Source organism: Orcinus orca, chromosome 1 (assembly GCF_937001465.1).
Source record: "Orcinus orca chromosome 1, mOrcOrc1.1, whole genome shotgun sequence".
Lineage (NCBI taxonomy): Eukaryota > Metazoa > Chordata > Mammalia > Artiodactyla > Delphinidae > Orcinus > Orcinus orca.
Window position 1 is genome coordinate 173847657 of NC_064559.1, and position 13103 is coordinate 173860759.

Sequence of the window (13103 nt, forward strand, 5' to 3'; positions counted from 1 at the left end):
AGGTAACCTCAGTAGACAAGCTATTACAACAGAACAATAGAAAGCAGGTGGAGGAGTGGTAACTGATGCAGGAGGGCAGAGAAAGTCGTAGGACAGAGTGTGCGGAGAGGAAGATACAGCCAAGGAAGAAGGCAGCCTGTCTTGGCAGAACCAGCAAGACACAGAGCTTAGAACAGGGGATTAATTAAAAATCGACATTGGACAGTCTCTCCCCAACGCCAGGCACAGAGCACCAAGAGGTCAGGGTCTACTCTCCAGGGGGAGATCAGGGGGGCTTCTGGAGCAATCTATTGTCCCCAGATGAAAGACCTTTATGTTCTGGTATCGGGGTGGGAGTAGGGGAAGCAAGTCCTCTACTATAGACTGACTGACTGCCCAGTCAACCTGAGGCATGCACACTAGTTAATCAGCAAGCTCTTTGGTTCTTCATTTGTAAATATGAATGGACATCCAAGGATTGCCAAACATCTGAGGAAAGCCACCAAACTGAAAGAGTAAGACAAACAAATAAAATGACCCCAAAGGAAATGGAAATAATGCAAGGACCAGAAAAGAACTTAAAAAAAAATGAAAAAAGTTTTACACTCAATAGAATCCTTATAGAGATTCAAGGAGACAGTGTATCCATAAAATAAAAACTAGATGGTATGAAGAAAAAAGAAACAACCAGAGAACAAGAGAGAGCTCTTGAAAATTTAAATATATATTTCAAATTTTAGTAGGTTTCAATGTTTTCAAGTTCAGGAAATTTCTCAGAGAGTGAAATAAAAAGATAAGAAGGTAGAAAATATGAGACATAAAGGATCAATACACGAAGTTAAAAATCTAAATGGGAATTCTAGCAAAAACAGATAAAAATGGAGAAATTTATATTTAAAAGTTACCTAAGAAAATTTCCCTTGAACAAAGTTCACAAAGTCTCCATATTAAAAGAGCTCAATATGTGCACCCAAAAATGAATGAAAAAATGACCCGCCCTTGGGTACCATATCCTGAAGATCTAAAAGCTTTCAGACGGGAGAAAGATAAAAATAAAGAAAAAAAGGTCATAAAGGAATGGTAATCAGAGTGACTTCAGAATTCTCAGCAGCAACACAGGATGCTATAAGTTAGTAGAGAAATGCTTCAAAGTGCTGAGGGAACAGTCGTATGAACCATCAACTATACAGATATAGTAAAGACATAGGGAGACACGCCAGGAGTGAGAATATTTACATCCTATGCATTCTTCCTCAGGTGGTTACTTGGAGGGTGTGGGTGTGCTCTAGACAAACATGGACATAAACCATGAAAGTGGGAAACATGTTTCAAAAAAGGGTGGACCCCACACAGAAAGCTGTGAAAGGAAGTTAAAGTGATGGATTTCCAGCAGGCTTGGACACTAGCTGATCACATTACAGCATGAGAATAGAGGGACTTGGAAGGAAGTCTCTGGTGAGAGAGGAAGACTGGATAAAAGAGAGACTGGATAAATATGAGGGAGAGATAAAGGCAGTTAGGAATTTGAGGAAAAGAAAAAGTGGTGCAAGTAAGAATATGCAATCTAGGAATCCCCAGATCTGCAATGAACAATGATAACACAATTACATGAGAAACAGTTTACTAGTTTCTAAGTTTTCAGATGCATCTATAAACAAAGCATAAAAGATTCGCTTGACCAGCTGGTGACAGAAGAAGTCAGGGGTTTGAAGCATGGGAAAGATTCTGTCTGCCTTTCTTGACTGGAAAATGGAGGGGGCACATGGAAAGGATGCGAGCACAGCCTCTAGTGCCAAGAGTACCCCATGACCAACAGTCACCAAGGAAACAGGAATCTCAGTCCTACAACCGCAAGGAATTGACTTCAGCCAACAGTATGGAAGCTTGGAAGTGGATTCTTTCCTGAGCCTCCAGATACCACCTTGATTTCAGCTTTGTGATACTGTGAGCAGAGAACCCAGACTTCTGACCTACAAAACTGAGGTAACAAGTGGGTGTTGTTCAAAGTCACCAAGTTTGTGATGATCTGTTAGGCAGCAATAGAAAACTAAAACACCTGGCATGCCCTTCCCCTCCCTGCTGCCCCCAAACTCTTACTTTATTTATGTCATATGAGGTGTTTTAGACTAGTGGCTAAGCTCTCAGACTGCAGATAGGCAGACACGGGTTAGAATTAGAATTTCACCTCTGAGGATGAGCAGTCACACACACAGTAAATGTTCAGTATACAGAACTATAATGATTGTTCTTATTCATTTTGAGTCTCAGTTCAGCTCTCACTCCCTCTGTAAATGTCTCCCTGACTCCCCACCTCACTCCTCTGGAAAGTTCATCACACTCTCCCCTGCACTTTGTACTTACTGTACTATTGCATGCTTCATGCTGTACTGGTTAAACGCCCTCACTAGACTAATTTGTTGAAGGGCAGAGATCTTGTCTGTTCGGAGCCTGCCACAGCCCCTGTCATGAAGGAGCTCTGAGAATGTTTATGGAGAAGGAACACAGAGGAACTTTCTAGACCCAGTGAGGAGGGCTGTTCAGGAAGGGGTGATTTCTCTGTTACTAGGGTAGCTACCTGTCAGGGATGCTGAAAGGGGTTGACTTCTGCTTTGCTGTGTATTAAAGCTTGGATTTGTTTCATAAAAGCACATAAAAAGCCGGGAGGCAGGTACTAGAGGGTGAGAGACCTCTCTGGCTGGGGTCAGTGGACGAGGCAGAGTCAGGTGTTGAGCTGGACATTAACTCATCTATTCAATTATTTTAACACACATTGTTAACTTTGGCAGTCCTGCACAGGGAGATGCTGAAGCAGACTTTGAAAAATAGGTGGGATTTTCACAGCTGCTCCTGGGAGAGAAGCTTTGGTGGAGGCTACATTATGATCAAGACCTGACAGATCCACTTCTCCAAAGAGCAGTCTGAGGACTGAGCAGGGGGCTCTGAAGTGTATGTTCAGCTGGGAGGGAGGAGGGGTGGAGACCTGTGCTTGTTTCAGCGGTTTGAGACAGGCACAAGGTGAGAATGAATACGGTGGGTCCTAGAAGGTTGGAGCTGGGAGCAAGGAGCCTCTCAGCTCTGTTCAGGGATCCGGAACAGGAAGACGCAAGCTTGTGGGTACAAAAACAATTGACGGGTTGACAGAACCAGCAAAAAAGTGGATGCAGTATGGATCCTGGGTGCCCCTTGGTGGCCACACCGAATAACTACACCCGATACCACCCAGGCACAGCCAGTGCCCAGCTGAGTACGTTACTTACCTCTGGACTGGGAAGACCCACTCACCCACCTAGGAGGCCCACTTGTTGCACTGGTGTCTGGGGTCGTATGTCTGTGTGCTTTTGTGTCTGCGCACTTGTGCTGCCCAACTGTGTAGGGGTATACATGTACGTGAGTGCATGCATGTGCATTTGTCTTCGTGTGTGAGTATGTGCACTGGTGCCTGTGACTGGGCACATGTGTTTGAGTTGTACGTCCACGTATGTACTAGGTGCTAGTACCCAAGCACGCATTTGTGTGCACTGGTACCAGGATGTGAATCTGTATATTTGTATGTATGTGTATCTGTCGTTCCTTTGCTTGTGTCTGAGTGCATGTGTATTAATGCAACTTTTGGGGCCTTGGCTTTCTTTTCTGTCACACATTGAAATAGTTAAGCTCCATAATCTTATTGTTTGTTTAAAGTTTGCTCTTGGATGCAGGCCTGTTCCAGAATAACTAGCAGATGCGAAAAGCATCCATTATGTATTTTTGCAATTAGCCGAAAACCCAGAAACTTTTTCATAAATAACAGACACAATTCTGTGGGTTGCTTATTGCTGGGAGCCACCTCCTCTCCCCGGCTCTCCTGAGCCGGCCCCGGGCCCAGCCCCAACCAGGCCAAGCCAAGGAGGGTTTGCACACTGTCCCTAGTGAGATGGAAAAACCATTATGAGTTCAGAATAGAACTCAAGGGACAGCTTACAGTGAGGAGGAGAAAGAGAAGAATAAAGAGGAGGGGTGAGAGGAGGAAAAGTGCAGCTTCCAAAATCTGAGAAGACTCTGTCACACTGGCTCATCCAGCCTAGCAGTTACCCAGCGTTCTGGTCTAGACCCAGCTAAACAGACACAGGACAAATCCACATTCTTTTACTTGTTTTTAAGGTCCGTCCATTGTATTTCTCCACCTTATATTTGCATACTCCCATCTCCCATTGTTTGGAACATGGTCTCCCCTATGCCTCACGCATTCTCACTGCCATCCTTTTGCTAGCGCTGTTTCCCTCTCCTGGAATACACTTCTCCTCTTCTCCAATGCCACCCAGGCACCTCTTGACCACCAACAGCATTACCATCAGCAAACTTCTTTGAGTACCTATCCCAGGCACTGGGGAGAGGATCTGGGGAGCAGAAAGAAAAGCTTAGGGAAACTTCTCAGTATTTGAGTTACGTGAAGGCACAGACTCTCATCACGTTCCTCAGTCTCTCCTCCCTGCTACTATGGACAGAGAGCTGTTCTGTGTCCTGGGTTTCAGGAGGGACCAGAGAATGTGGCTGGGCTGCCAGGTGGACTTCAGACTGACACTACAACTTGAACAGGATGGTCTGTGAAAGAAAGAATCGCTGGGCTAGAAGACACTAAAGCATCCCGCTGAGTAGAGTCCTAGGCTCTGCTCTCCTCCAGTGATCGGGAGCTCATCAAGTCCTCAAGCAGATCAATTCACTGTTGGTCAGCTCTGACTTTCAAAGGTCTTCCTTATGTTGCTTCTGCTGCCCTTGCTCTGCCCTCAAGCCCACAATGAACACAGCTACTCCATCTTTCTTCAGAAGTCTAGAGAAAGTGACAGTGGCCCCCTGGGCTCGCCTTACCTTTCAAGACAGTGGCAGCTACTAAGAGAGATGAAGGCAGCTCTCCTATGTCAAGCTGGTGGCCATTTGACAACTTCCTTAGTGGGGGAACACTTGTGATCTTCTCGAAGTACTTCTCCTGCCTCAACCCATGAGCTTCAGGGATGGCAGGCTAGGCAACTGCTTGAGCTGTGAGCTTCCATTAAGGTTGTTATCAATTTGTCAATTCATCATGCACTGAGTACCTACACTATGCTAGGCACCGTGGAAACAAAGACCAAGAACACATAGTCCCTTGCCCGTAAAGATGCAAGGCTGGGAGTTTCCAATACTGCCTCTGGCCACTCTGTTTAGTACAGTGGTTCTCAAAGTATCAATATCAGCATCACCTGGAACTTTAAAAGAAATGCAAATTCTTGGACCATACCCCAGATCTACTGAACCAGAAACTCTGGGTGTGGGCCCAGCAATCTGGGTCTAAGAAGCCCTGCAAATGATTCTCATACACTTGAAAGTCTGAGAACCACTGGTTTAGATTCACCTGGGGAACCTTTAAAATTAAATCAGAATTTCTGGGGTGGAGCCTGAGGCATTGGCTTTTAAAAAATGGCTTAAAAGACATTGACTAAAAGCTCAGCACACTGAATGAAATCCATTAAAAAGTACTGGTTCCGAAGCATCACAAGATATTACTTTGCCTTCCCAAATCCTTGTTAGTAACGACAGAGGCAAAAGCATATTGGTGTTAAGGAATGGGAGCTGGGTTCTAGGCCTAGTTCTGCTTCTATGTGGGTGGGTTTGCTAGTGCTGTTTCCCTCTCCTGGAATACACTTCTCCTCTTCTCCAATGCCAACCAGGCACCTCTTGACCACCGACAGCATTACCATCAGCAAACTTCTTTGAGTACCTATCCCAGGCACTGGGGAGGGGACCCAGGAAGCAGAAAGAAAGCTTAGGGAAACTTCTCAGTATTTGAGTTCTTATGTGAAGGCACAGACTCTCATCACGTTCCTCAGTCTCTCTTCCCTGCTACATCAATAGCCAATAAAATGTATTAATAATAAAACCTATTAAGAATATACTCTGTGCCAAGTCAGTAAGAGAATAAAAAAATACAACTACGACCTCTTAGAAACTTCTTTCCCAAAGACTCCATTGATCAAGAACTACAATGCATATTTGTTTTCTTTTTGTTGTTGTTGTTGTTGTTTTTTTTTGTGGTATGCGGGCCTCTCACTGTTGTGGCCTCTCCCGTTGCGGAGCACAGGCTCTGGATGCGCAGGCTCAGCGGCCATGGCTCACGGGCCCAGCCGCTCCGCGGCACGTCGGATCTTCCCGGACTGGGGCATGAACCCGTGTCCCCTGCATCGGCAGGCGGACTCTCAACCACTGCGCCACCAGGGAAGCCCTACAATGCATATTTATTGAGTGACTACTATGTGCAGGTAATAGGAAACAGAGATGAACAAGACAGACAACATTTTTGCTCTCCTGGCACTTATAATCTAGCAGAGATCAACAGGAAGTAAACAAAGAAACTTCACAAATTATGCATATGTGCAATAGAGAAGATAAATGTGGGTAATGGGCTAGAGACAGAGGAAGTCTGGTGGGGTATTAGAGGTCACACTTCAAAACTGGGCTTAATTACAGGTAGGCATGGACTACCAGAAAGACAGGAGGCAGATGTGGTAAGGCCCAGAGGTCTGGGCTCTGCTTCCAGACGCACAACTACTAGCTGTACAGATTGTGGGGCAACTGACTTGGGCTCCTGGGACCTCAGTTTAATCACCCATGAAACAGGTCGGTAAGAGAATCATCGCAGCCTGCCTTGCTGGGAAAACAAAATGAGATCAGAGGTAAAAAAGTTTGCCAGCATTAAAAGCACTCTACAGAAACACAATACAGTTAAGAAACCAAAGGTTGTATACTGTTGTATTCCTCACAAACCTGCATCAAACATATTTTGAAGGAACGGCCAATTTTTTTGTAATGTCATCATTTTAGTGCTATTGTCATCTCCTGTAACTAACCCTCTGATCTCAGTCACAAGGGGTAGCATCTCTGAAATTTGGCTTGCTAATGTGACCAGTTAGCTCAATTAAGATGGCAGATCCTTGCATGAATGTGATTATAGACTGTACTAATGCCTCCTATATGCATCTATTATTTCAGCAACTGGCCATTCTGTGTATTGTCATATAAAACAATGATTTAGCTGATGACTGTAAATTAAATAGCTCCTTTCCTAAGTCAAATACACAACCTAAACTCAGAAATATCCATGAAATTACTCAAACCACAGGATAAAGATAGAGGGTGTTAAGGACATCACCTTAACACCTGAAATCCATTATGTATGAAGCAGAACTGGGCTCAACCAGCTCTTGCTTCTCTATACAAATGATTTTATTCTCCCTACCCTCATCCCATCCCATCCCCTAAATTTCTGAATCTTCCATTAGTACACACTACCAGCAGCAGCCTCAAGTCAGCAGTTACCTTCTTTCCCTAAATAGCACTTATCCAGACCTAAGTAAAGGCCCTAAATAGAGGAAGGAACACAGATACAGTCTCTGCTCAGTCACGTTTGATATTGGATATGACACAGACATTGTGACACAGAATTTGACACTAGGTGTCTGTTTTTTTGTTTTTACTTTTTGGCCCACCATGCAGCATGTGGAATCTTAAGTTCCAAGACCTGGGATTGAACTTGTACCCCCTGCAGTGGAAGCGCGGATTCTTAACCGCTGGACCGCTGGGGAAGTTCCAACACCAGAGGGGTTTTGATGCCTCTGTTTTAACTTGGTCATTTTGATGTGGGAATATTGACTCAATCGAAAAGTTAGCCATGAAACTTTAGCATTTTTTCCCCTTAAATAATGTAAATAACGTGTTCATCTTGACCACCATCCCAGTTGAGGATAGGATGACAGTTGTGCCTTTTGCGCACATTACCTGATAACTTAAAAGAGGTTGGGACTTTCCTGGTGGTCCAGTGGTAAAGAATCTTCCTTACAATGCAGGGGACATGGGTTTGATCCCTGGTCAGGGAACTAAGATCCCACATGCCAGAGGGCAACTAAGCCCATGTGCCACAACTACTGAGCTCACGCGCCTCAACTAGAGAGCCTGCGTGCCACAGACTACAGAGCCCACGCGCCCTGGAGCCTGCGCGCCACAACTAGGAGAAAACCCGCGTGCCACATCTAGAGAGAAGCCCGCACACTGCAACGAAGAGCCCATGAGCCGCAAGAAAAGAGCCCACGTGCCACAACTAAGACCTGACGCAGCCAAAACTAAATAGTAGAATAAAAAGAAAACAAAACAGAGGTTTACGTTTTGACAAAGCCACTTTGATGCAGCCTCGCAGTGCTCATAGGTACTCTGGCCAAGTTCTGGCAGCTGCTTTGGAGCCACTTATAAAAATGCTTCTTTATAAAACTAATAAACAATCTAGGGTGAGCCACATACAAGAGCTTTGTGCTTTTCAGTACTAACTGCTGGACCGATTCAACATCTTTCCCCTCTGGCTCAGGAAGCCCTTGGAGCCAGGTGGCTGTGAGACAGCCAGTTCCACCCGCAGTCCTCAAAGGGCTGCAAGTATTTACCAACTAGCAGGGAAACTTATCCAATTCAGGAGTTTTCTTGGAAGTCCATCCTGAGTCCACTGTAGCAATTTTTTCCCCTTAATTTCATAGACACTGCCACCGAAAGTACATTTCTTCCAGGGAGCCTTCTAAAGGGAACTATACGTGTGTTCCCGAAGTTCACATACGTGGCTTTTTAAAAATTTTACACTCTCTTTTTAAGTGTGGTTACTCAACCGAACAAGAATACATCTGCTGTTCTGCAGTACGCTGCCTAACTGCTTGATTTCACTGTGTGGAAGACAGCTCTTAATATTTCTTAGGGTTATCTACCATTAGGGTTGGGATGTAGTAACCCACCTCTGCAGATGCTTTTCCTCTGGTTGGTTAGGGCATCCAAGACCAGTGCTAAGAAGTTGCATAAAGTTACTTCAACATGTATCACAAAAAAAAAAAAAACAACAATTTTCTGTGGCTGCAAGAACTTCACCACCTAGAGAAATGCTGATTTATTACCTCTGTCTCACTGAACAGTACAAAATAATTAAGCCCGCTTCTCTTATGCCTGAGTCTTAGAAGGACAAAGTCATGAAACAAAAGCCTCTTTGAAGAATGAATGGGATGGCAGAGATCCCACAGAAGTCTGAGCCCTGGTGATAGCCTGGAGCTGGTATGGCTGACATAGGGCCTAGGGTGGTAGCCAGAAATTCAACTTAGTCCTTCAGCTCTCCCCAGAACAGGAAAGATGATGACCTGCAGAATTTAGCTAAAGTCCAGAATTAACATCACAATCAAAATAACCACACCCCTTCAAAGGAAAGCAGACTTGAATCCAAGAGAGTACTTACACTGAAGTCAGAGATGAAGAAATAAAGGGGTAAGTGATTAGGACCATTTTTACCTTTTCCTTTGGTACACAATATATGAACTTCCTTCCTTTCATTTAAAAAAAATTGCTTAGAATAAAGGAGTACTTAATTAAGCTGAAGTATGCAAGAAGGCTAGGGAGAATTGCAATAAGCTATATAAAAATGACTGAAGTTAGCCAACAGAAGACATCTGAAGGTCTGTCCACGTCAGAGTGTTAGTTTTAGACAGAAAACTCTTGGAAGGCAGAGTATGTGTTTATAGCACTGTGGCTTGTGCAATTAGTATATGTCTGCAGATGAAGGACCAAACCTCCAGGGAAAAGATGCTGACCTTGTCTGGCCAAAACTGTCAACCACTATTATCTCCAGGGACCACTGGAATGTCAGGCAACCACTTAAATTACATGGACAAAGCTACAAGGCCACAAAAAACCCCGCATCCTGATACACATTGCCTGCTGCCAATTTCCCCCTCAAAGAGACAAGCAATTAATGCTGCAGGCCAGTAATGAATTGGGCTACTTGTGCCTCAATCTGGATTACTTCTTGAAGGAACAGGATAAAGTCATGCTTTCTGCTTAATTCAAGACGCATCAACATCACACACAGAGCGGAAAATTCTCTTGGATCCTGAACTCTGCTTTTGCCCTGTGAGGACCCACATGTTAAATATGATACTTCTGGATCTTCGGTACGCTTGAGAGAACAGAAATCTGAACCAGCAAACAGCAAAGCCCACAGCACAGAATTTATTGGGATTACTCACTAAATATTGATAACTCATACACATCCAACATCATCGAATAAAAATAATGTTAGTCAATTTTTTAAAAACAGCAAGCCTTCCATTGGGGTCTTTAAAGTCAAAAACTCACTGATGACTGTATCTTTAATAAATGAAATGACCAAAACTAGTGAAGTCAGATGTAACTCAATCAACTCCTAAACTCAATATTGCCAACATGTTTTTCTACTTAAAAAGCAAACAAAAAGGAAAGCCTCGTAATTTAGCAATTACTATGTTTCTGGGTTTTTGCTCTCAAATGCCACAGAAAGATATGTGATGAAAGGAAGCAAAGCACCTAGTCTCAGCAGTCTTCTTAAAAACCTTAAGTTTGCTTTCACAATATAAATATAAATATTTAGATCCCCATCCAATGGATTTCTTCACTTATGTGAGCAGGAATGTTCTCAAAATCTTAGTCTTTACTCTTGCTTCATACTACAGCTGTTTGATTGAACTACCACTACCAGTAAAATCCCTCAGTATTGGCTAGATTAAATCACTAGATAAGAATTCATTACAATCTCTTCCAAGAAACCAAGATAATCTTAACACAGATTTTAGTGGCTAATATGTTACAGTACTTATGGATACTTTGTTTTCTATGGCAAGTATGTTGAAAATTCATCACTAATAAGTGAATTTCATAACACACACAGAAATAAATAAATCTATTACAATTTAAGAACATCCATAAATTGTCCTCACTATTCCCAATGATTTAAATATAAAATGTAATTATACAAAATCAAAATTCCTTGCCCAGTTTAACCCTGTATACCAAACAGTATAAGTGCTGAAAATGAGAAAAATTTTAATAAATCTCACATTAAGAACCTTGGATACCACTTTGCATTAGTGATGGCAGAAAAAGGTAAGGAGAAAAAATTTCCAGAGATTTTTAAAGGAAGAATGAATGTAAGAGAAAATTCCTTTGGACTCTATACTTTTTTTTTTTTTTTTGGACTCTATACTTTTTTAAGAATTCTGTACCTTTTAATACTTCAACATGATGCCAAGAAAAGAATTTACTGAATAAAAGTAGCCAGGAAGGGAATCAAACATTTGTAAGATAAATTTATTATTTTTCTGACCAAAGTGCAATTTTTAAATCTTCTTAAACAACTACGAAAAAAAGTATTCAAGAAAATAAAATACAAATGGGAAATTTAACCATTAGATTTCTTCTGCTTTGTACTAACCCTATGCTTAGTCTAGAAAACAAACAAAAAAAGCTTTGAAGTCTTACTAAAACACTAACCAAATCATTTTACCATAAATCTACTAAGTACATGCATTTCAAGGTTCCACTACTAGGAATTTTGTTAAGATCAGTTTAATCATTAATAACATTATATAATAGAGCAAAAGGAACACATGTCATTAGATGTGATCCTTGCCCCTTACCCTCAGATTTATGTCAGAATAAAACTGACAATTCCACCAGGCTCTGAAACCCCAGTGCCCCCATCCCAACCCCTGGAAGCAAAGACTATGCCCTGCAAACAACTCTGTACAAACTGTAGTAAAACAAAGCTTAAGTTTTCTTACCTTTCTATAGGAAATGGTCAGCTATTTGATAAATACTAAAATACTTCTAGGAATTCATTTCATGACTTTGTTTACCAAACACACTGTCCAAGAACTCACTACACAAAAAGTTCCTTAGAATTTGGTCCATAAATTCACTTAACAGGTTGGAAATTTAAATCCTGCAAGAGAAAGACGTGGGGAATCCCTAATCCAAACATGTTGTAATTACTTAAGGGATATACGCACATACTAAAAAGTTTTGCTCACAGGAGGCACAAACTATAAAAGGGATATTCTTTTTGAATAAAAACAAAGAACTAGCTAACACCCTTCTTTGTTTTGTGAGCACCATAGCTAAGATGAAGTTAGACTCGAATTCACTGTCTACTCCTGTGACCAAAAAAAAAAAAAAAGAAGATAAAAAATTTAATTTGTCTTACTACATACTTTCCAGCCATTAATTGAGATGTAATTATGAAAGATTAAAATTGCCTTAAAAAGGGGTTGTGATAGCAGCTATCAAAGCAATATTCAAGCCTGATTTCATGGATGCTTTCAGGTTTAGAGTTAGCCTTCTTTGTCAAAAATCTTCACAACTTCATCAAAAACCTGTAAAGGAAAAGGATAATAATAATTTAAAAGGCAAATATTGTTAAAACACCATATGGCTAAGTTCCTGTTAAAAGTCAATTTTACATGAATTTTCAAAATGGATTATTAAAAAAAAACACATTATAATTTCTTAGTTTCATCTATTTTACTTTAGACAGTAGTACAATACCGTAAATAATTATGAACGTGTTGCTTCAATATAAAATTATGAACATGTTGCTTCAATTTTACTAGTGCTTTTAGGACAAAACAAACTTCTTGATAGGCTACCAATATTATAAAAAGTAAAAGTAAACTGAAGTGGCTTATCTTCCTAGTTCTGATTCTAAAACACTAAGTCTTCTGTATTACCTCACCTCTACAGGAAGGGACCATGGATAAAAAAACAAAAATGACTATATGATAAAAAAACGTCCAGGGGAAGATGATTCAGGGAATCAGGGAAAGATTAGGTGAATTTAAGAGACACTAGTAGCGGCTGGGCACTGAGAGTCCACAAACCACAGTACAAAGACCCAAGATTCATGAAGGAAGAGGCAAGCATTGGGTCGTGGAAACCCTGTACCTCTGGAGCTACATGCTCTGTGATGGAAGAGATGAAAGAAACCGGGGGCTCTTCAGCTAGATGATTTGCTATTCATGTTACAGATTTTTAAAAAATGATCATGGTCCAAATCACAGTTCTGAAAATGCCAATTTTCCAGTGCTTGAGAAAAGAGGTTTGGAATTAATACACCACCCACTTTTTACAAAGAACAAGTCTGAAATTGTAAAACCCATTTTAGACTCTATTCAAAAAGAAGTACACCTGAAACTAACACAATATTGTAAATTGATAAAATATACATACTTTAATTTAAAAAAAGAAGAAAAAGCCTAGCTTTTCATTCAGTCTCCAGTGTTTTGAAA

At 41.5% G+C, this 13103-nt stretch overlaps 1 protein-coding gene across 1 annotated transcript in view; it reads right to left on the minus strand.

The window, feature by feature from the left end:
- Positions 1-11109: 11109 nt before the first annotated feature.
- The window catches only part of CMPK1 (cytidine/uridine monophosphate kinase 1), a 33367-nt gene continuing 31373 nt past the window's right edge, over positions 11110-13103 (minus strand). The window contains exon 6 of the mRNA XM_004273895.4: positions 11110-12191. Coding sequence (XP_004273943.1) covers positions 12150-12191 — 42 coding nt within the window. The 3' untranslated portion in view covers positions 11110-12149. The remainder of the gene's footprint in view (positions 12192-13103) is intronic.